Source organism: Curcuma longa, chromosome 6 (genome assembly GCF_044706935.1).
Source record: "Curcuma longa cultivar G26 ecotype Majalengka, Jawa Barat chromosome 6, ITB_CL_G26_1.1, whole genome shotgun sequence".
Lineage (NCBI taxonomy): Eukaryota > Viridiplantae > Streptophyta > Magnoliopsida > Zingiberales > Zingiberaceae > Curcuma > Curcuma longa.
This window is the reverse complement of record NC_133866.1, coordinates 4,167,144-4,190,919: the sequence shown is the minus strand read 5'-3', so window position 1 is coordinate 4,190,919 and position 23,776 is coordinate 4,167,144. Positions and strand designations below refer to the sequence as shown.

The 23,776-nt window shown below is 38.8% G+C and overlaps 1 protein-coding gene and 3 pseudogenes across 1 annotated transcript; 1 reads left to right on the top strand and 3 right to left on the bottom strand.

Annotated features, from left to right (window-relative positions):
- Positions 1-4,994: 4,994 nt before the first annotated feature.
- LOC141830346 (uncharacterized) lies at positions 4,995-6,490 on the bottom strand (annotated as a pseudogene).
- A 609-nt stretch (positions 6,491-7,099) lies between these two features.
- Positions 7,100-8,591, bottom strand: LOC141830289 (uncharacterized; annotated as a pseudogene).
- A 6,043-nt stretch (positions 8,592-14,634) lies between these two features.
- LOC141830310 (uncharacterized) lies at positions 14,635-16,128 on the bottom strand (annotated as a pseudogene).
- Positions 16,129-16,624: 496 nt separating this feature from the next.
- Positions 16,625-23,699, top strand: LOC141830458 (squamosa promoter-binding-like protein 9). Its single transcript, XM_074717892.1, has 6 exons — positions 16,625-16,633; positions 17,813-17,930; positions 18,755-18,890; positions 19,334-19,463; positions 22,185-22,724; positions 23,389-23,699. The coding sequence occupies exons 1-6, from the start codon at positions 16,625-16,627 to the stop codon at positions 23,677-23,679; spliced, it is 1,224 nt and encodes a 407-aa protein (XP_074573993.1). The 3' UTR covers positions 23,680-23,699.
- Positions 23,700-23,776: the final 77 nt, after the last annotated feature.

The window sequence follows — 23,776 nt, the reverse complement described above, 5'->3', positions numbered from 1 at the left end:
TCCCTTTGATACGAGAGCCGGCATAGGTATGCCGGCGACGATCCACCACCATTGCAGGCCCATTGGATATTATAGCAATGATTGATGCAACTCTATCATTCAGGTATCAATTTGGTAATATATCATAGCAATGATATTATGCAGTAGTCTCTAAAACATAGTTTAGTTGGTTACGACGGAGTAGAGTTGCAGAAGAGGACATGTAAGGGTTCGAATCTCGACGAAGCCGAGCAATACCCTCCTCCGTCGTGGCTAACTGTAACTTTTCGATTTACCTCCTCATAGATGGTCATGGGGGCGACCGTGTAGGGCCGTTGGGGTGATGAATTTTATCTTTTTCAGAAGATATTACGTGGTAGGATGGCACATGGAAAACACAACATGAAAATGTAACATGACACACTACACTGCATGGATATGAGACCCACTGCATGGATGTGGGACCCAGGTCTATAGTGTGTAATGTTACATTTTCATGTTGTGTTTTCATGTAGTGTATCATTGCTCCTTATTTTTTATCTATTTATTCTCTCTGTCTGTCTAATTTATATATGAGAAATGATATGTAACATGAAAAAATGTAGCATGAAATCAACATGACACACTCAATTGCATGGCTGTGGGTCCCACTGCATGGATGTGAGACCCATTGCATGCAGTATGTTATGTTGATTTCATGCTGTATTTTTTCAATAATATAAAAAAGTGCATAATATATTTAAAGGCAACAATGGAGCCAACCTAGGTGATCTGGGCTGATCCAGCTACGCCGACAGTACACTCCAGGCTACCTTCTTCATTCTTTTAAGGTTTTTTTTTCTCCCATCCGTAAATCAAAATTTTTTTACTTTTCGATGCTGTCAGACCCCGTGCTATAGAGCTGATAGCTACAAAGGTGGCTCCGCCCATTTAAAGGACCATAGAAATCAAAAACTAGCACATAGGTGGAATAGGTCAAATTATTATTATTATTTTTGATAATTCAAATATTCAACACTTAGGGTGCGTTTGGTTCAAGTAATTGTACATAACCTTGGTTATGTGATTACCAAGGAATGAAACATAACCTTGGAATATAATATAACCTTCGATCAAAACCTTGTTTGGTTGGAGGTTTTAAAGTATAACTTAGTTTAACATTTTACTAAATTATCCTTTATCTTTTACCCATTAAATTCGACAGCAGTGATGGTCGACGACGGTCGACCAACGGCAGCGGCAGTGGCGACGACGGGCGGCGGCGGCGGTGGGTGGCGGCCGGTTGACGGCGGCGGTGGTGGCCGGCGGTGGCGGCCGGCCGACGGCGGTGGGGTCGGCCGGCGGCAGTGGTCGGCGATGGTCGGCGGTGGGGTTGGCCGGCGGCGGTGGTCGGCGGTGGCGGCCGGCCGGCGGTGGTGGTGGCCGGCGGTGGGGTCGGCCGGCGGTGGGGCCGGCCGGCGGCGGTGGTCGGTGGTGGCGACCGGCCGACGGCGGTGGGATCGGTCGGTGGTAGTGGTCGGCAATGGCCGGCGGTGGGGTCGGCCAGTGGCGGTGGCCAGTGGTGGCCGGCGGTGGGGTTGGTCGGTGGTGGTGGTGTTGGGTGGTTGTAGTGATGGCTGGCGGCAACAGTTTATCAGATTGACAAATTGTCATTTAATAAATCGTTAGGGGTAATATTGAAAAAAAAATCCATAACCTCCGGAATCAACAAAAACCTTAGTTTTCCAAGGTTTTCCGATTCCTGGTAAAAAGGTTATGATCAATTACTTGGTAATGAGCGATTACCAGGTAATCGATTATAACCTAAACCAAACAAGATTTTTGTTGATAACTGATCAAGGTTATCAACAAAACCCCCAACCAAACGCACCCTTAGAATCAACTAATTTTAGAGGTGATTGATTGGACTCTATAAAAAATTTTTAGCCAAGATAAATTCGGAAAACATAGATGAGTCCTAGCGAATGATCCAACGTGATGAGTGATTCAAATATCCCAAACATATGATATGTCATATGAGAAAATCGAACCCTAAGGGGCAACATTAAATGTTGAATAGGTCGAACCTGATCTACGTTATACACGTTTCACCTAACAAATTAATAAATAATAATTGATTATATACTATAAATGTTGGTAACCTTTTAGAGTGTTTTTTTTGCTAATATGGATTAATTTTTTGTTATATATAATCTAACTTTATACCTTATGCATTAATCATAATATGACAAAAATTAAAAGAGCGGTTTTAATAATTAGAATGGTTAAAAGATATTCCTAATATTAGGCATCTTTTTTAAGTTGAAAGAGCTTCTTTTTTTTTTTTTTTTTGCACAAGAAAAAGAGCATCCTACTGTATTTCTGACATTAAAGATATACTTAACTAGTACAAACGACTACGTAATAATTGATATAATGTATACAAATAAATCAATTCAATTACTTGAAGTATTTTTTTATATAAATTTTTTTATTAGCTTAATTAGTCAAAATGACTTAATCAAAATTATTTTAATATAGTAAAATTTATTAATAAAATAATAATACCAAATCATCCATGCATGAGTGACTTTCACCACATCCTCCTCGTCTGGACAATGGTACCGCGGTAGGACATCCAGGTTGTCACCCAAGCACCTGCGGTTCGATTCCTAGCTACGGCGTATTTGCAAGAATTTTCCTCCAAATGGGGAACGCAATCAAAGGATACTGGGCGTTTGGGTTGGCCGCTGCGTGCATTTCCCCGATTTACCCTAGTGGCCGGTACGAAATTTCCGTGGGATCGGGCCGGTCACCCCCAGAGATAGTCAATGGGGCTAACTGGGATTTATCATCTTTGTCCCCGTGATAATGATGCCGCGGTAGGACATTCAGGTTATCACCCAGGTACTTGCGGTTTGATTCTCAGCTACGGCGTATTTGCAGAAATTTTCTTCCCAATGGGGAGCACAATCAAAGGATGCTAGGCATCTGGGCTGGCCGCTACGTGCACTTCCCGATTTACCCTGGTGGCTGGTGGAAAACTTCCGTGGGACCGGGCCGATCACCTCAGAGATAGTCAATGGGGTTAATTGGGATTTATGATTTTTTAAGTATAAGGTGAAACTATGTTAATCCTAATCATTTTTTTTAAAACTAAAAATAAAAAATTCGATCACATTGTTAATATATGAAATATTTTTATTCTAACACTCTTATGTAAGTATATATATAAAAGAAGTAACTATTATTACATATTAAAATAAATTTAAAATTTTAATTTAACTTGATTAAAAATATTATATATAAAATATTTTTATAATAAAAATTCTTTATTAAATTGATTAAAATTGTCTAAATTTATTTAAAATTATTTTAATTAGGAGCTCTTTTTATTTTATTTTTTTTAAATGGACGTTTGATGATTATAATAATTAAGGATATTTTTTTGATTCTTGCCCTACTTAAAATTTCATTTCCTAATGCTTTTCCTTTTAGTTATCATCTACTAAGATTATTAGTTACCTTTGTTGGCGGTTGAGACATCTCTTCCACCTACAAAAGTTATTATTGAAATAGGTTTATAAACGATCTAAAAAGACAACTTTTTAGGTGTTAAATTATTGAAATATGTTGACCATTCCATCATAGAGAACATCCATCTTACTTAGGAGCTACGGTAGAAGGAAAAGATGAACGAAGAGGAATTATCACTAGTAACTTTAAGAAAACTCAGAGAGAGAGAGAGAGCCCCCTTCTTCATACCTCAAGGGGGTTTTTATACCTGCGAGAAGGTGGCCACGTATTTCCTCAAGATGAGCGATTGTCGATCATCAAGCCGACACACTCTACGGATTGTTGTCAGGTGTCCAATTTGGATGGCATCTAGGGGACAGTGTCTACCACCTCATAACCACTTTCTGTTTCAATCATACGGTCTACTTTTACTGTGAGAAGGCGCAGGCGAGGATCTAGGGCATCAGTTTTGATAACCTAGTAACCGTCCTTGCATTTACCATCCATATTGCACGTGTTGTTGTCGTTTAGCTATCTGAGCTGAAGAAGTGGTGAGATGTAGGGGAATTACTCAACTGGAAAGTAAACTGATCCTGAGCCTTATAATAACAGGGCCATTGAGCAGATGATCCATGCAGGAGGTTGAACCCTGCAGATACAGGCTGTGGTATCGTGCAGGGAACTGAGCCCGAAAGATGCAGATTGCCAAATCGTATAGGGAGCTGAGCCCTGGATGTACAGGATCATGTAAAGGACTAATCCCTGAAGATGAAGGCTGCTGAGCTGTGTAGGGAACCGAGCCCTGGATATACAGGATCATGCAGAGAACTGATCCCTGAAGATGAAGGCTGCTGAGCTGTGTAGGGAATCGAGCCCTGGATATACAGGATCATGCAGAGAACTGATCCCTGAAGATGAAAGCTGCTGAGCTGTGTAGGGAACTGAGCCCTGGATATACAGGATCATGCAGAGAATTGATCCCTGAAGATGAAGGCTGCTGAGCTGTGTAGGGAACTGAGCCCTGGTTCAGAGGTTGATTGGATCTGTCTAAACTTGTATAAGATGGGCCTGTTAAACGGGTAGCAAGATAACATAGGCCCGATATGTGAGCCGACACAGAATGGGCTTATGATTGTAGGCTGACACGTTAGGCTGATTGTTGACCAAACCAAGACTTTTATTGCCACGTAATACTGCAGGATATCTGCCAGATCAAAACCTTAGGATGCTCCGTCATACAGATCGTTGACCTAATCAGGACTTTTATTGACATGTGGGACCACAAGATACACACCGGATCAAGGGGGAAATAAAATTTAGGGTTTAGGATGAATCTGACTCAAATACGGCCTTGAAAATTGAAAAAAAAACACTCTTAATTTAATTTGTTCATGCAACTAATATATGCATTCCTAATACCCTTTTAATTATAAATTCACAACACTATTTATTTTTCCTAATAAAACTAAGTAAATTTATCCAAAAGATAAATTTACTCTTTTAAAAAATAATAAAAAATGCTAAATTTTCATTTCAATACAGTTATCAATACTAGAAGATATTTGGAACAGAGACTCCTCGAATGCTAAAATATCCACCAACTGCTCCTTGCTGATGCGCCTTTTCAACATTTCCAATCCCGTATCCTTAAATTTCTTCATCTTCAATTTCTATTTGAGAGAAGCATTTCAAATGTCCTCTTCGGCATCTTCATTTGTAAGTTAATCAATTCCAATCCTGTCGAGCCATGGAGCAAGTGTTCGTCATCCCTTCCTTTTTTAGTGCTGCTCATCATCTGCATTCGCGTAGGATCTACATGTATATCAAACTTAGTATTGCAGTCATTACACTTCTTCAGCAATTCGGTTAATTAATATCGTAGTCGACGACTGATCTTTCAAAGTGAAGTCGAGCTTGAAGATCATGGCGTACTCTTTCGGATAATTAAATTGATCAATTCCTTCGGCTTCTGCTAATATCTGTCAATTAATTAACAAATTTCTTTAAGCATAGATGTATATATATCGATCAAAGAGATCGAGTATACATGCATGAAAATTAAGAAGGTCTGCTTTGATCGAGCTATGATCGATCTTCTCTCACGTTTGGGATTTTGTTAGAAATTAGAATTCAGCAAGAGCCAAGCGGTTCGCCTTCGAAAAGAAGCTCCGAAAAGCTTCATCAATGCACCTCGAGGATCTGCCTGCGGCTCGATGGCAAGAACGAACGACGCGTTCTGGACCTTGGGGGCTTCTATGCGTAGCGTGGTGACGACGTCCACCATGAGCGACTCGAGTTGTGGGGCGCGGACATCGATGTTGATGATGGAGGGAAGCATGCCGATCTGAAACACGATTAAATGCTTGATGGAGGCGGAGTGGAAGCTTAATTTATCCGTGTTGAGTTCGAGCGAATAGCAACGGATGAGTTGCAGAGTCTCGAGGAAGGGGCAGGAGGCGAAAAGGTTGCGCAGGAAATCATCGCTAATGCAGCAAGATTCCATTTTGAGGGAGGTGAGGAAGGCGCAACCCAAGGGCGAGACGGGGCGATCGAAGTATTCAGACACCCAGATGTTGTCCAAGGAGAGGATCCTCAGCGACTTGATGTCGAACAAGCAGCAATCCCTGCCGCTGGCATTCAACCATCTCTCTTCGTCGGAGGTTTCTTCGATGATGAGGCTTTGCACGCCCACCTCGACGAGGTTATCGAAGACCAACTGTACGAGGGATTTGGGTATATAGGAGACGCCGGGAAAGATGATGTGGCATTGGTGAATCAGAGCACGGGGGAAGGTGAGCTCTTTGTTTACGCCGCCGAAGGGAAGCCCGACGTCGAGGCGGAAGGCGTCGAGTCGGGGGATGGAGGGGAGGAGGCGGCGGAAGCGAGAGCAGACAGCGGAGAGGGCGACTCGCTGCTTGACGGAGAGGATGGAGATAAGGAGGTCGTCGTGGAGGGAAGTGAGGCGGTCCGCCGGCTGCGTCCCTTCCTGTTCGCGCCGGCGCTTGTAGTGGTCCATCAGGCGATCGAGCGTATTAATTCAGGGTTTAACAGATGTTGGTCTCACAAGATTAGTTTGGCAAGAAAAATGTTACATCCATAGCTATACATATTTTTTTCACATATAGATTTATTTTAAGAAGTAAGGATATTTTTATAATTTTATATATTTAATCTTCGTTCTTTTTCTTTCTTCTCAAATATAGGTAATATATGTTATGTTAATAAACTTCCTTGCTCCTAAACAAAAATAATATAAATACTTTCTTTTTCCCTCCCTTCCTTTTCAGTTAATGAACCTTCTCTCACCACATTCAAATAGAACATTAGTTGCACAACAACATAGTGAATGCAATTTTTTAATTTCAAAATTTGATTTGGAGGTAATAAAAGTCAAAATATATGATTTAAGGGGGAAATAAAATTTAGGGTTTAGGATGAATTTGACTCAAATACGGCCTTGAAAATTGGAAAAAAAAACACTCTTAATTTAATTTGTTCATGCAACTAATATATGCATTCCTAATACCCTTTTATAAATTCACAACACTATTTATTTTTCCTAATAAAACTAAATAAATTTATCCAAAAAAACTAAATTTACTCTTTTAAAAATTAATAAAAAATACTAAATTTTCATTTCAATACAGTTATCAATACTAGAAGATATTTGGAACAGAGACTCCTCGGATGCTAATATATCCACCAACTGCTCCTTGCTGATGCGCCTTCTCAATATTTCCAATGCGTATCCTTAAATTTCTTCATCTTCTTTCTATTTGAGAGAAACCCTTCAAATCTCCTCTTCGACATCTTCATTTGTAAGTTAATCAATTCCAATCCTGTCGAGCCATGGAGCAAGTGTTCGTCATCCCTTGCTTTTTCAGTGCTGCTCATCATCTGCATTCGCGTAGGATCTACATGTATATCAAACTTAGTATTGCAGTCATTACACTTCTTCAGCAATTCGGTTAATATCGTAGTCGACGACTGATCTTTCAAAGTGAAGTCGAGCTTGAAGATCATGGCGTACTCTTGGTAATTCGGATAATTAAATTGATCAATTCCTTCTGCTTCTGCTAATATCTGTCAATTAAAGCAAATTTCGTTAAGCATAGATGTATATATATATATCAATCAAAGAGAGTATACATGCATGAAAATTAAGAAGGTCAGCTTGATCGATCGAACTATCGATCTTCTCTCACGTTTGGGATTTTGCTAGAATTCAGCAAGAGCCAAGCGGTTCGCCTTCGAAAAGAAGCTCCGAAAAGCTTCATCAATGCACCTGGAGGATCTGCCTGGCGGCTCCAGGCAAGAAGGAACGACGCGTTCCGGACCTTGGGGGCTTCTATGCGAAGCGTGGTGACGACGTCCACCATGAGCGACTCGAGTTGTGGGGCGCGGACATCGATGTTGATGATGGAGGGAATCATGCCGATCTGAAACACGATTAAATGCTTGATGGAGGCGGAGTGGAAGCTTAATTTGTTCGTGTCGAGCTCGAGCGCATAGCAACGGATGAGTTGCAGAGTCTCGAGGAAGGGGCAGGAGGCGAAGAGGTTGCGCAGGAAATCATCGCGAAGGAAGCAAGATTTCATTTTGAGGGAGGTGAGGAAGGCGCAACCCAAGGGCGAGACGGGGCGATCGAAGTATTCAGACACCTGGATGTTGTCCAAGGAGAGGATCCTCAGCGACTTGATGTCGAACAAGCGGCAATCCCTGCCGCTGACATTCAACCATCTCTCTTCGTCGGAGGTTTCTTCGAGGATGAGGTTTTGCACGCCCACCTCGACGAGGTTGTCGACGACCAGCTGTACGAGGGATTTGGGTATATAGTCGGGAAAGATGACGTGGCATTGGTGAATCAGAGCACGGGGGAAGGTGAGCTCTTTGTGTACGTCGACGCCGCCGAAGGGAAGCCCGACGTCGAGGCGGAAGGCGTCGAGTCGGGGGATGGAGGGGAGGAGGCGGCGGAAGCGGGAGCAGACAGCGGAGAGGGCGACTCGCTGCTTGACGGAGAGGAAGGAGAGGATGGAGATAAGGAGGTCGTCGTGGAGGGAAGTGAGGCGGTCCGCCTGCGTCCCTTCCTGTTCGCGCCGGCGCTTGTAGTGGTCCATCAGGCGAGCGTATTCAGGGTTTAACAGATGAGAAGAGTAATTAAGGAATAAATAATATTATAATTGAGAAGGATTGGTTATTAATTGAGAAGGAATTTATTTATTTTACATATATTAATTACAACGTCAATTAGGTAACAATATAGTACAAAATCACTTATTATTTTTTTATCCATAATAGTCTTATTTCTAATGTTTGAGCGAGTCACCGGATAATATATATAATTCGTTAACTAACCCAATAAATATATTATAAAAAATACGATATTAAATATTTTGAAATAGTAATTAAGAATAAATCTTATGAGAACAATATTCTGTTATTAGATTTAGTTCATTATTTTTTATTTATTCTTTTATATCTATTACAACGTCTATTAATTACAATTATAATAAAAATTCTTACACTTATTAATTGTTCAGCCATAAATAGATAATTATGACCATTAGCAATTAGCATATGATATAATAATTATGAGTGTTAATTCTGATGGATCACAAGGAAGGATATTACAACAACAACAAAAATTTGAATTCGACTTAAACCGAAACCAAATTGAAAATTATAAATTCAAACTCAAATTTGGACGTCCAACCGGAATAATTCGATAACCTAATCTGATTTTTTACTATGTGATATTATTATTTTATTTTTTAATAAAATAATTAAATAAAAAAGTCAAAATACATAATAATAATATTTTAATTTAAACATATAATGATAAATCTCATCTAAATATGATAATTATATTTCATGAGTGTAAATATTAAAATTTAAGAGTATAATTATTTAAACTATTAATTACTCCATAAAAAATAATTATTTAAAACATTTAAATTTTTTAAAAAATAAATATTACATGATGAAAATTTATGATATCAATATAAAATCAAAAAGTCTTTAAATATCACAAAATAACTTTTAAATTTGAAGCTCCACTGACTATAATCGACACCCTTTGACTATGTATTGACGTTAGATAGACGCCCCAAGGGCATAGGTGAGTTGGTTAACTTGATATGAAAAGCAAAAGGCACTTTCTCGATTTACCTCCTCACAGATGGTCGTGGGGCCGACCGTGTGGGGCCGCTAAGGTGGCGGATCCACCTTTTTGTAGAAGACGTTAGATAGAAAATCATTAACTTGATATGAAAAGCAAAAGGAGCACTCGACCATCAACCTCCAAAAAAAACCTGGCTACAGACATATGAAATTTTGTCATATCAATTGATAATAAGATTGATGATACATATAATCTAGGCTCAATTATTCAAGCTCTTACTTCCAAGCTTAGTTTCTTAATTAGCTCTCCACATTAAATTCTTTAAACTCACTCTTTCTGAGCTCAATTTTCTATATTTCTAGAGGTGGGGAAGTATGCTAGTCAATTTGCATTTAGAGTTTCAATGTTTGATAATACATCTAAATCGAGTCAATTTGATCAAAGGTTCCACAAGACTTGATGTTTGAAAGAGTACGAAGTCTAATTAAGTCAAAATTAACTAGATGAAGCAAGGAGAAGTTTAGTGAGGACCAGATGATTAGTAAAGAAGTCTTAGTTGAAGGTTAGACAAAGAAAAGTCCTAGGGACCATGGCTAGACAAGGTAAAGCCCTAGTGGATCAGTTGTACTATGGCTAGATAAGAAAAAAAAACTCCTAGTTGGTTAACTGGACCATGACTAGATAAGGAAGTCTCATATCAAGGATACCAAACTGAGAGACTAAATGGGGATCTGGAAGGACCAAAATCAAGTCAAATCAGGGACTAGGGATTTGTCTGGCATATATATATATATATATATATATATATAGTTTTGCTATCCTGGGCGACAGCTTCCTGCGCGCCCTGTGAGCGCCTCCATCCGAGCCGTCCGTCCGTCCGATCGCCCGATCCGAGCCGTCCGATTGCACAGTATTTCTCCTCGGACCTTCGCCGCTTCCCGCCGCCCGTTCATCGCCGTCCAACCACCGTCGGTCGCCGGACCGGGCCCGATGGAACCGCAACTCGCAGGCGGTCCGGAGGTGGCCGGAGTCCGACCCCGATTCGGCCGGAATCCGGCCGAATTCCGGCCGACAGTGGCGTCAGGCACTGTTGCCCTTGTTTCGGCCGGAATTCTGGCCGGATTCCGGCCCAATCCGGCCGAAATCCGATGCCGAAATGTGCGTCGGCGAATCGTGGTTCCAACGGGTCCGGTCCGGCGGTCGTTAGTGGTCGGACAGCGATGAACGTACGGCGGAAGCACGTGGAGGTCGGCGGTCGGCGCGCACGGACGCGTAGGAAGCCGATGCGCATTTCTCTATATATATATATATATATATATATATATATATATATATATATAAATGCTTGAATGGCATAGAAATTAAAGAGTAGAAGATCAAGGATAGACAAGGAGGATAAGAAAAATTCTCAACACTTTTTGTTGATAATTAAACAGTCTATTTATATGCTAATACATAACCTACTAACTACTTAATTATAGTCTACTAAATAATCAACATTAACTATTTATATAACTTGGTATTTTTTATTTTATGGAATCTCAAATAACTTTGGCGATATCTTATAGAGACTGATTATCAAAGATTGAGTGATCAATAACTTAAAAGATATATTTCTTTGCTTTAGTATCTTTCAGTTTCATCTGTCTGAGCATGTGCTCTATCTTTTGTGTATTTATAACTCTTCTCGGAAAAATAGTAGAAGGTTGAAGAAAGACAATGGAGGATAGAAAAATATTCTCAAATGTATTTCATTGATAAACAAATAGCTATTATAAACTAATGGACAATCTACTAAGTTTGTTATATATTGAACGAAGAGAAAAAACAATGACAATCACTCAATCACATTATAGCACTCTAACTGCTATAATGTGTCACAATTAATATATTATTATTGTAATATTGTAATAACTATTTTATAACTTTTATAATTATTTAAAAGTGATTTTGATCTATTTAAATTATTTTTGATAAAATTTAAATAATTTTATCAAATTGATATAAAGTATTTTGATATAATAGTATTCTTGGTTTAAGATTCAAGATTTTTAGAGTTTAGGATTTAAATTTTAAAATTTTAGATTTATATATAATCGTGTACTTAGTAACTTTTATAATTGTTTTAAAGTGATTTTGATATAATTTAAAAATTTTTAATTAAATTGATAAAAATATTTTAATATTTTAAAAGTGATTATGACCATGGAGCGTGTTTGTCGTCTTCCCTTGCTGTTTCCTGTTGCTGTTTTCCATACATATAGAATATGCTTGTATGTCGTAGTTGAGATAGTCATTGCACTTCTTGAGCAACTCGGATAATATCATAGTCGATGATAGATTTTCAGATTGAAGTTGAGTTGAAGATCATGTCGTCCTTCATGTTCTAAGACCTCGACTCCTAGGGCATAGTGCAATGGTAAAAACAGGAGTTACTTCTTATAATAAACGAGAATTCGAATTTTATACTGAACATTTGAACAACCGTGAAATTCGAATCATTGGTGACATTGAACTGTTCTATTAGCATCCATTTTTGCTTCTCGGATTGGCTAATAGTCGATTTCCAAGTTGGAATTAGTCAATTGAAAGAGTTACATACCTGCATTTAAAGAAAAACAATCTAAGAACTTGGATTTAAATTGATGGTGCAAAATAATAATAATAATAACCTCAACATAGTAAAATTCTCCCACAGTGCAATGATAATCGCTGGAAGGGATGAAGATATTTGAAAAATACTTTAAAAGATGATTAGAATGACATCGGGATAGATCTCGGTAAGCCACTGCGACGCTCAAGTTAGGATTTTGTGAGAAGTAGGAGCTTAAGGGCTTGGAAAAAATTAGAATTTCATATGTGCATGCTTGTGCCCGAGGAGGGGCAACCTTTTATAGAGTTACTCATGTGTCAATCTCTGAAACATCAATGTCTGTTTAAGAGTTGTTTTGAAATACATGTTACCGTTTATGGTATATATACTCTGATATACATGCTTTAAGAGTCCATGTCTTTCAGGATATTTCACTTCTTTTTCAGGTGAAACAGTCCTGGCGAAACAATCCCAGGGTTACATAGTCTTGTGGGTGAACCAGTTTCATAGGTGAAACCTAGAAGCGAACGAAGGGATACCCGAGGCTGAGAGATTGATGCCCGAGACCGAATATCGATCAAGGTCGGGAGGCTAAAAAGACGTCGATGCCAGGCCGAGTAGAGGTCAGGGTCGGGGCCCAAGGTTGAGATAAGATCGGTGTCTGAGATCGACTAGAGGTCAAGGTCAGAGTCCAAGACTAAGATGAGGTCGGCACCCAAGACCGCGTAGAGGCCGGAGTCGGGGTCCGAGGCTAAGATGAGATCGGTACCCAAGACTAATTAGAGGTTGAGGTCGAGGCCCGAGACTAAGAAGAGGTTAGCACTCGAGATAGAGTAGATGTCGAGGTCGGGGCCATAGGTTGAGATGAGATCGATGCTCGAGACCAAATAGAGGCCAAGATCGGAGTCCGAGATTGAAAAGAGGTTGGCGCCCCAGACCACTAGAGGCTGGGGTCGAGGCTTAAGGTTGAGATGAGATTGATGTCTGAGACCGAATAGAGGCCGAGGTCGGGGCCCCAGATTGAGAAGAGGTCGACGCTCAAAACCAAGTAGAGGTTGGGATTGGGGTTCGAAGCTGAGATGAGGTCGATGCCCAAGATCGAATAGAGTCCGAGTTCGGAGTTTGAGATTAAAAAGAGGTTGATGCTCGATACCGAGTAGAGGCCAAGGTCGGGTATTGGGCTTGAGGCCAAGGTCAGGGCTTGTGGTTGCCGACTTGCTATCCCTTAAGATTCGTCTAATCCCTCTTGATTTTGATAAATAGCTCAACATCATCCAAGACCTCGGGCCACATGACAACTGTAGGCTTCTGCTGTATCACCATGGCTACGCAATGGAATGTTAAGTATGATATAAACATTCACAAAATGATGTGGCTTATCTTCAAATTCCATTCTATGGAGGACTATGAGAAAGGGTCATGAGTGGAGGACCTTATGGAGCAATGGGTTGTCCTCTATACCTGAAGCCACTTCCAACATGATTCTTTTTGTAGAGGGAAGAATTACAACAACTACCAGTATGGGTGCAAATATTCAACCTGCCACTTGAGAGTTGGACTGTTTGTACCTTGAGCAAGTTGACTTTCAACATTGGTCGACCATTATTTACTGATTAGATGACTCGATAATTAAATCAAATCAATTATGTAAGGGTACTAGTGGAGGTGGATATAGTCCCCGCAAGAGTGCCGTCTATAACCATCCCAGGTTGTCACAAGAGGCAAGGAGGTAGATCCCCAGCTACGGCCGTTGCGTGCCTGGGTAGGAATTTTCCTTCAAGTTTTGAGCGCAATCAAAATGTTGGACGTCTGATATCGTTGCGTGTACTTTCCGATTTACTCTGGTGGCCGATAAACAATCGACCTCATCAGAGATAATCAATGGGGTTAATTGGGATTTATCATTTTTTTTAGTGGAGGTGGATATAATGCAGGAGCCGTCTGTAACCATCCCAATGGTCCTCCTTCAGAGGCAAGGAGGTAGATCTTCTCATATTCTTTGAATTTAAATTCAAGTTTTGCTTAAAATGTCAACATATGGGGTGAAGTTTTGGGTGATAAACAATCGACCTCACAATTCTTGGTGGCATCCATTGACCTAGTTCAACAAACATTCAGGTACAAGGCGGTGGAATTGCAAACCTCCATGGCTTTGCTTTGGCACAAGGAACATCACCAACACAAGAGAGAGGGGGTGATTCAATAAAAAATATAGATTGCTTTGAACAAATGGAAGCTGCTAAGGGAATGGGCCCTCGAGATGTTCTAGCAATGGTCGTTGTCGCGAGCTCACCACAAGCACTAATTGTTGAAGTTTCTCAATAGACAGAACTGGAGAATGGGGCCTCAAGATGTTCTAATAATGGTCGTTGTCACGAGCTCACCATAAGCACCGATTGTTGAAACTTCTCACCATAATTTACTCTTTTGAAAATTAATTAAAAAATTAAATTTTCATTTCAATACAGTTATCAATACTAGAAGATATTTGGAACAGAGACTCCTCAGATGCTAATATATCCACCAACTGCTCCTTGCTGATGCGCCTTCTCAACATTTCCAATCCCGTATCCTTAAATTTGTTCATCTTCTTTCTATTTGAGAGAAGCATTTCAAATGTCCTCTTCGACATCTTCATTTGTAAGTTAATCAATTCCAATCCTGTCGAGCCATGGAGCAAGTGTTTGTCTTCCCTTGCTTTTTCAGTGCTGCTCATCATCTGCATTCGCGTAGGATCTACATGTATATCAAACTTAGTATTGCAGTCATTACATTTCTTCAGCAATTTGGTTAATATCGTAGTCGACGACTGATCTTTCAAAGTGAAGTCGAGCTTGAAGATCATGGCGTCCTCTTGGTAATTCAGAGAATTAACTTGATCAATTCCTTCTGCTGCTAATATCTGTCAATTAAAGCAAATTTCGTTAAGCATAGATGTATATATATCAATCAAAGAGAGTATACATGCATGAAAATTAAGCAAGGTCAGCTTGATCGATCGAACTATCGATCTTCTCTCACGTTTGGGATTTTGATAGAATTCAGCAAGAGCCAAGCAGTTTCGCCTTCGAAAAGAAGCTCCGAAAAGCTCCATCAATGCACCTGGAGGATCTGCCTGCGGCTCGAGGGCAACAAGGAACGACGCGTTCCGGACCTTGGGGGCTTCTATGCGAAGCGTGGTGACGACGTCCACCATGAGCGACTCGAGTTGTGGGGCGCGGACATCGATGGTGTCGATGGAGGGAAGCATGTCGATCTGAAACACGATTAAATGCTTGATGGAGGCGGAGTGGAAGCTTAATTTCTCCGTGTTGAGCCCGATCGCACAGCAACGGATGAGTTGCAGAGTCTCGAGGAAGGGGCAGGAGGCGAGGAGGTTGCGCAGGAAATCATCGCGAAGGAAGCATGATTCCATTTTGAGGGAGGTGAGGAAGGCGCAACCCAAGGGCGTGACGGGGCGATCGAAGTATTCAAACACCTGGACGTTGTCCAAGGAGAGGATCCTCAGCGACTTGATGTCAAACAAGCAGCAATCCCTGCCGCTGACATTCAACCATCTCTCGTTGTCGGAGGTTTCTTCGATGATGAGGTTTTGCACGCCCACCTCGACGAGGTTGTCGAAGACCAACTGTACGAGGGATTTGGGTATATACGCGACATCGCCAAAGTTGACGTGGCATTGGTGAATCAGAGCACGGGGGAAGGTGAGCTCTTTGTGTACGTCGACGCCGCCGAAGGGAAACCCGACGTCGAGGCGGAAGGCGTCGAGTCGGGGGATGGAGGGGAGGAGGCGGCGGAAGCGGGAGCAGACAGCGGAGAGGGCGACCCGCTGCTTGATGGAGAGGAAGGAGAGGATGGAGATAAGGAGGTCGTCGTGGAGGGAAGTGAGGCGGTCCGCCGGCGTCCCTTCCTGTTCGCGCCGGCACTCGTTGTGGTCCATCAAGCGAGCGTACGTATTCAGGGTTTAACAGATGAGAAGAGCAATTAAAGAATAAATTAATATTATTATAATTGAGAAGGAATCGGTTATTTATTTTACATATATTAATTACAACGTCAATTAGGTAACAATATAGTACAAAATCATTTATTAATTTTTTTTATCCATAATAGTCTTATTTCTAATGTTTGAGCGAGTCACCGGATAATATATATAATTCGTTAACTAACCCAATAAATATATTATAAAAAAAATATGATACTGAATATTTTTAAATAGTAATTAAGAATAAATCTTATGAGAACAATATTCTGTTATTAGATTTAGTTCATTATTTTTTATTTATTCTTTTATATCTATTACAACGTCTATTAATTACAATTATAATTTAAAAAAATCTAAAACTTATTAATTGTTCAGCCATAAATAGATAATTATATGACGATTAGCAATTAGCATATGATATAATAACATATATATAGGGGTGTTAATTCTAATGGATGAAGTAAGGAATGGTATTACAAAAAAAAATTTCAAATAAATAATAAGTTCCAACAAATTAGTCACCAAAAATGCATGAATGGCATAGATTAATGTATTAAAATTAAAGAGTTTTACATAACAATAGAAGGTCAAAGATAGACATGGAGGATAAAAATAATTTCTCACCCCTTTTAGTTGATAAATAAATAGTCTATTTATATGCTAATACATGACCTACTAACTCCTTAATTATAGTCCACTAACTAATCAACATTAACTATTTATATAACTTGGTTTTTTTTTTCTTTATGGAATCTCAAATAATTTTGACAGTATCTTATAGAGACAGATTTCCAAGGATTGAGTGATCAATAACTTAAAAGATATATTTCTTTGCTTTAGTATCTGTCAATTTCAATGTTTCATGCTCTATCTTTTGCGTATTTGTAAGTTCAACATCTTTTGTTGGTTCTCCTATTCCAGAAATTACGATCTTTTTATACTCTTTGGACATTAAAAATTCTCCATGAGCATGATCTAATGGTCATAGTGACCATCAAACTAAAGAATGATTAGCTGTAGATATAAAACTTTTGAAAGTCATCACTCTTCTTGGAAAATTAGTAGAAGGTTGAAGATAGACAAGGAGGATAGAAAAATATTCTCAAATGTTTTCATTGATAAACAAATAGCTATTAATTATAAAATAATGCACAATCTACTAAGTTAGTTATATATTGAATGAAGAGAAAAAACAATCACTAAAATTTAGTTTCAATATAATGCAATTAGCAATATTGCTGCAAGATACTTGGAACTTGGAGATAATCTGATATTATTTCTATAATGAGTAAATACGATTCCATTTAGTTGGAACAGCTTCACAAACTAGAGAATTAAAGAACCATTATCTAACTGACGTTTTTTTTGTCAATACTGAAATTCTAAAATTTCTTTTGATCTTTTAGGAGCTTGTAAAACATTGTGTTCGTCCTATACTTGATAAAAATTACAAAGTTTATCTTAAATTTCTTAACAGTAGTCGATTTTTGGTTATCTATCATAAGCTTGAAATTATTTCTCATTTACTCTTTTTGAATGATCATGCTTCCTATTTTGATACATTCTTCAGTTCCAATATTAATTATCAGAAATTGCAGTTGGGTTTATTGACAAAATTAGAATCATTTTCTCCTATCAGATAACTCAAGATGCAGATCATTGTGTGAGAGACTTGATTAATCAACCTGGAAGTCTCCTGCTGGGAAGAGGAAGCTTTCTTATTTATCTCAGCAACACAATCATTCATGTTCTACAAGGTAGGACTCCTTAATCCCTATACGTTGTCATAAATTTTACCTCACCTGACTTTAATAGCTTTTTTTTGTCTTTTAATTGACACCAATAATGTGGCATAACTATTTATTAACTGGAATTAACTAATGCAACTGGTAATTAATTGAGTAATTATTTCTCTCAAAGCTTTAGATATTAGAAAGACCCAACTGTATTTTTATCTCTAACACATGGACCTTTCATATATCGCCTAATAATGTCAGGTAGGTGGTACTCTCACTCATCAGCACAAACACTTCCATCGACCATGTTAGTAAACGTCCATAAAAATGAGGAGTTGTAGACTAAGATTCCGTACTTGTATTGGATACTCGTACCCAAGTTTGATGATTAACTGAGATTTTATATACTTGATGCTTTCTCTCTCACACATTAGTGTTCACTCAAAGTATATTTACTAATAAGTTTCTAGATTTTATTGAATCCGGAGCTCCCTTCAAGAAGTTCTAGTTACTAGCTATTGGTCAGATTTCATAGAATAGTATACTCCAATATATTGTTTAACTAGTATTGGCTAACTTTTGTCTATCCAAATCCATATATTTTCTTTTGAATTTGTTTTATAATGAACATACAAAAGAAACATCTCAAATATACAAAGAATTAACAAATTAGAACTTTGATAGCATAAAAGTTATAAGTGAGAACTACCATCTAGATTGTTTAACAATAGAAAATAAATAACAAAAGATACATCATGATTTCCATGGAATCTTTGAAAATTGACAAGTTTAATGAATCATGATCACATTCTCATATTTCCTTAAAATTGATACATATTGTTCAGACGGCACAACATTAACAAATATCAAGATGGAGGTTCGGCCACCGAGGCTTCATTATGTCTATCCAGCTTACTTGGAAGCTGGGAAACCACTGGAGTTTGTTGCATGTGGCAGTAATCTTCGGCAGCCTAAATTTCGGTAGTCTACTTGCTTTGACAATTTTTGCTATGTACTACCTGATTGTTATGGTATAATAGCTTTAGTGCATAGTGAAGTTTCTTAGTTATTGACATTCTCAACTTTATGTTTATCCATTTCTATTGTCCTTTTGGAAATTCATTCCAAATAATTTCAAGTTCAGAATGAATTCTTTTGATGTCAGTTGTGCAATGTAAGTGAGAATTGGAGTTTTTGTTTGGAGTATTCCCAGTTTTCAGACCATGTATGGAAAATGAAAATACCTCTGCAAGTGCTACTCTTGTTCACGTATGGGTTTTTTGCAATTGGAATGACTGTTGCTTGACTACCCTGACATTTCCTAAATTTTTTTCATTGTAGATCTAGCAATTTAAATGTTTCACTAGCTGGTACTTCCTTGCACAAGAATTAAGCTGTTCTAATAAAAATGTCTTATGTTGCAGGCTTCTGTTATCCTTTTGTGGGAAATATTTAAAACATGAAGTACAGCAAATCACCTGTTCTGAACATGAGATGTTCCGGATAAAAGTGACTCACACTGATCTGGAAGTGTTTGGCCCTGCTTTTGTTGAGGTGCACTTGCTTTAATGAATTCAAAAACTGCAAGAAATTCAATGTTCCTTACTTTCCAATAAATAAAAAAACTATTTCTATTTCCAGAATAATACTTTCCAAGTATATTCTAATTAATTTGACTTTTTACTGGTGGACTCGTGTTCCTTTCCCTTCTTTCCCCCATAAAATTATGGATAATTATTGGCATAGATCTCCATATCTTAAAACTTTCTGTTGCTAAGTAACCATATAGTAATCATCTAACCCAAGGATTATGAGGCTCTCCCCTAGGTGGTACTCGATCTAATTGTCCAAATGCTTATGACAGAACATCTAGTCTAGTGCTTTGAGTCAATTCAGCCAAGTGGCACTCAGTCAAGTGACTGCCTGACAAGAATTAAGGCTATTGATGCCCTTGCTGGGTGTTAATGTAAAAATGTCTTCACCTAAATATAGAAAATATTTTGATGACTCTGTTAGGATCGGTTGAATAGCTAGAGGGGGGGTGAATAGCGTTTCTCGATTTTTCTTGTTCTTTCTCTGCACAGAGATTAGCGGAAGCAAAAATATATCTGATTCTCCTCTTCGTGCCATGAGCGCCATGTGTCTTGTGATGTGGCACGCTTCTTCATCATCGGATGATGATTCACTACTTGAATCGTCCCATTTGGCTTGAGCCACTATCACCTCCTTCTTCTTACTTTTGTCCTTCTTCCTCTTGTCTTTTGACTCATTTTCCTTTTTCAGGTTTGGACAGTTTGGCCTGATGTGTCCCTTTCTGTTGCAGCCAAACATTGAAACTCAATGCACTTGGGGCAACTATTGCACCAACAGACTCGAGATTTCAAAAAGAAATAAAATGTGGAGAAAGACAACCAAAAAGGAGTAATTGCCTCAAAAATGAAGACAAGAACAAAAAAGAAATCTTACTATGAAAAATATGTATTTGAGGAGTTATCATTTGAGATACAAATGCTTAGAGTCCATCCCCTTATATACAACTCAAAAGAACAATGTAGACTCCCTATTCAATTACATTAGAAAATATAAGTGAAGTAGTCAACCATTTAAAGTATAAAACTCTGAAAAGATTAAAAAGTATTTAATCCTAATATAGTTCCAAGAAATCACTTAAGTTTCCAACCAGATGTGGTTATCGTTCTAAGCAGGGTTTAAAATCTCGTGCCGAGCCGGTCGAAACGGGCGAAACTTTTCGTTCCACCCGCCGACCGGCACCGGCACGGCCCGGCACCAGCCCATCCCAGCTGCCAGAGTCGCGCGACTCCGGCGACCGCGCCGGAGTGGTCGTGCGACCCCGGCGGCGGCGCCGGAGGGGTCGCGAGACCACACGGCCGCGTCCGGAGGGTCGCGATCTCGCGATCTCGCCCGCGCATGCCGAGATCGGGGAAAAGTTGGGGCCGGCGATGCCGACGGAGGCGCCGCCCGGGGCCGGCGATGCCGCCGGGGCCCCGCGACATTCCGCGCAGCCGCCCGCACCGCGTCGCGATCATTTTTCCTTTTTTTTTTAAACTTAGGTATTAATTGGATTTTAATAATCAATTCCTAGCTATAGTTCAAAATTATAATTTGGGATAATTTAAATAGGCTTTATTAAATCCTATAAAATTATCAAAAATTTTATTTTTTATTTTTAAATATTTATATTAACTTTTTAATTTTAATTAATATATTTTATATTTTAAAAATATCGAAACTATACCGGCACGGTACGATACGGTACCGAAACTGTATCCGGTCCGGGACCGAAACTCCGGCACGGCTCGATATTTTAAACCTTGGTTCTAAGTAGTCCAACAAGATGTAATTCCAAAAAATATAGTCCCAAGAAGCTAAGTTGTAATTTCTAAAAAAGTCAGCTTTAATTTCCTACAGTCAAATCCGGAGTATATATGGCAGGTGTATTTTATCTCAATGAATTGTGTAATTAGTTCCAAGAAATAGCAGTATTAGTAGTTGAGTAAGGTTTAGGTTGCATGAAATGATTGTCCAGACACTAGTATGGTTATTGCAGGGTGCTATGTTGTACTTATTGCTTTCAAACAATGTTTTGAAAATTGGACAAGAAGATAAACTGGTTTCCCTGTCATTTTCTTAACTTTGTGGTTGAACTCGGTCAAATTCTGGTTCAGTCAGATTTCATCTGTTAGAACTGGACTGGTTTTGCTTCCAGTTCCAATTTAACTCAGTTGATCTCTCCAATTCAGTTCAGTTTTCAAAAGATGACTTTCAATTTGTGTTGTAGGTGCTTTGAATTCCAACTTGGTTTAAGGCATCTTGGTTATGTTAACTAAAAGTTGAAAAAATCAAAAAATATTCTAAGCTGCATTTTTTTTTAAAAAAAAAAATTGATGGAATCTCTATGACCTTTCTACTAGCCTCCACGGTTACTTCATCTTTCAGATAACCGGTTACTTCCACATCTGTTTGAACTCATTTGATTCTTCACCCTTCTGATCAATCGTAGCTCCACACCCCGCCTGTATAACATGTTTTCCACTTATAGCACATCAATAAATGTAGGAAGCTTAACCTTGTCATTCACATACAATGAATGCCAATAACACAACCTGGTCCCTTTGGTTGGTGGATCCTTGATAGAATCATCAGAGAACTCACCTACTTTAGCATAGGTTCAATCATTTGCAAAGCTTATTTTGTTAAATCATTTCAGTGGCAAACCATTTATTTTTGCGTAATTATTATTTGATCATTTTGTAGGTTGAGAATGTGTCTGGACTTTCCAACTTCATCCCTGTCCTTGTTGGTAGCAAAGATATATGTTCTGAATTAAAAAGGATCGAAGATGTTTTTACCGGCTCCTGTTATGATGGCAACTTCGTGTTCCATGTTGATTCCTCAGTATCATGCAATGTTCTTATGTCCAGACAATATTATATGTCCACATTGCTCTTGGACATTGCATGGGTACTCAAGACACCTCATCCAGAAGATAAAGAACACTTTTGGAGTCTGATAAATGTTGACAGAATAACTACTTTGTTGAAATTTTTGCTCCCAAACAAGTGCTTAAGCATCCTCCGAGTAATAGTGTGTCATCTGGATGATATTATTCTGGTTAAAGGATTTGACAAACCAGAGAGCTGGACTTCTAATGCTGACCTGAAGCGATTTCATGAGTACCTTAACCATGCAAAAGCAATTCTTTCCCAGGAAAAGCTTTATGATTTCAGATCAGCAGTAGAACCAAGAAACTCAGTTTCTGGATCCCTCATGCTCCAATCCAACTTTGCAAATCAGGTAATTTCTGATTATTTCTTTGAGTTGTATTATCACGTTAGTAACAATTAATGTCTTAGATCACTAACGAAAGTATAATTGGTTTATCTGTCAAGTTGATATTGATCATGTGGATATCAGTTGGCATCCTTGATCAGTTGGTCTGTCTTTCTGTTTATCTTAAAAAGTCATCTGAAATGCTATGGATCCTATTCTTCAATGTTAATTTGCTATATCAAGGAAATATTTCTTGTTGTTCTAACTAGAGTGGTATCTTTTGTTTCTTATTATTAGTGAAGTAAAATTGTTTATATTTCAGGAAGTTCTCTTTTATGGCAATAGAACTACTAAGAGGTATATGCTTATTCTGCTAGTTGTTAATATGATATAAATTCATTTGTTCAAAGGATCTCTTCTATTTATATATACAGGAATAAAATTTTATTTTATCTTGATATTCTCAATGTAAAGATTAGATCTCCATATGGATGGTGCGCGATTAAGTATATGGATAAAAATCATTCAAATTCATGGATATTGACAGTTGTAGCTTGCTTGCTTGAGATTAGGAGGAAAATATCCAAATAAACAGATCTTTATTACTTGTTTACTTAGGTTGATATTTCTTTCTTTCTCCTTTCCCTCCCCCTAGCTAATCAGAAGTGTACTTTTAAACTTATTGCAGGACTCTGAAACAATAAGAGAGAGTTCATTCCCAGACTCATTGCAGGCCAACGCTGAGAATGATGTCAATGTGCTGCTTGTGACCGACGATATCATCCACAGGCAGCATCGCTACCAAAACTCTTTCGTCGACATATTCTCAAACAAAACTACGAGGTCTCAGGTCCCTTTGTTCATAGCCGCAAGTGTTATTGTATGTTTAGTAGTATGCACCATCGTCCTCCACCCTCGCAAAGCTGGGGAGTTTGCTGTTTCTATTAGAAGATGCATGTCCAGCAACAACACAACATGAAATCTGACCAACCTGTCAAACGTAAGGTATATGGTATGATTGTTTATGTTGTACTTGTTGCAACCAGCATTCAATTCCTCAAAATGATAGATGTTTA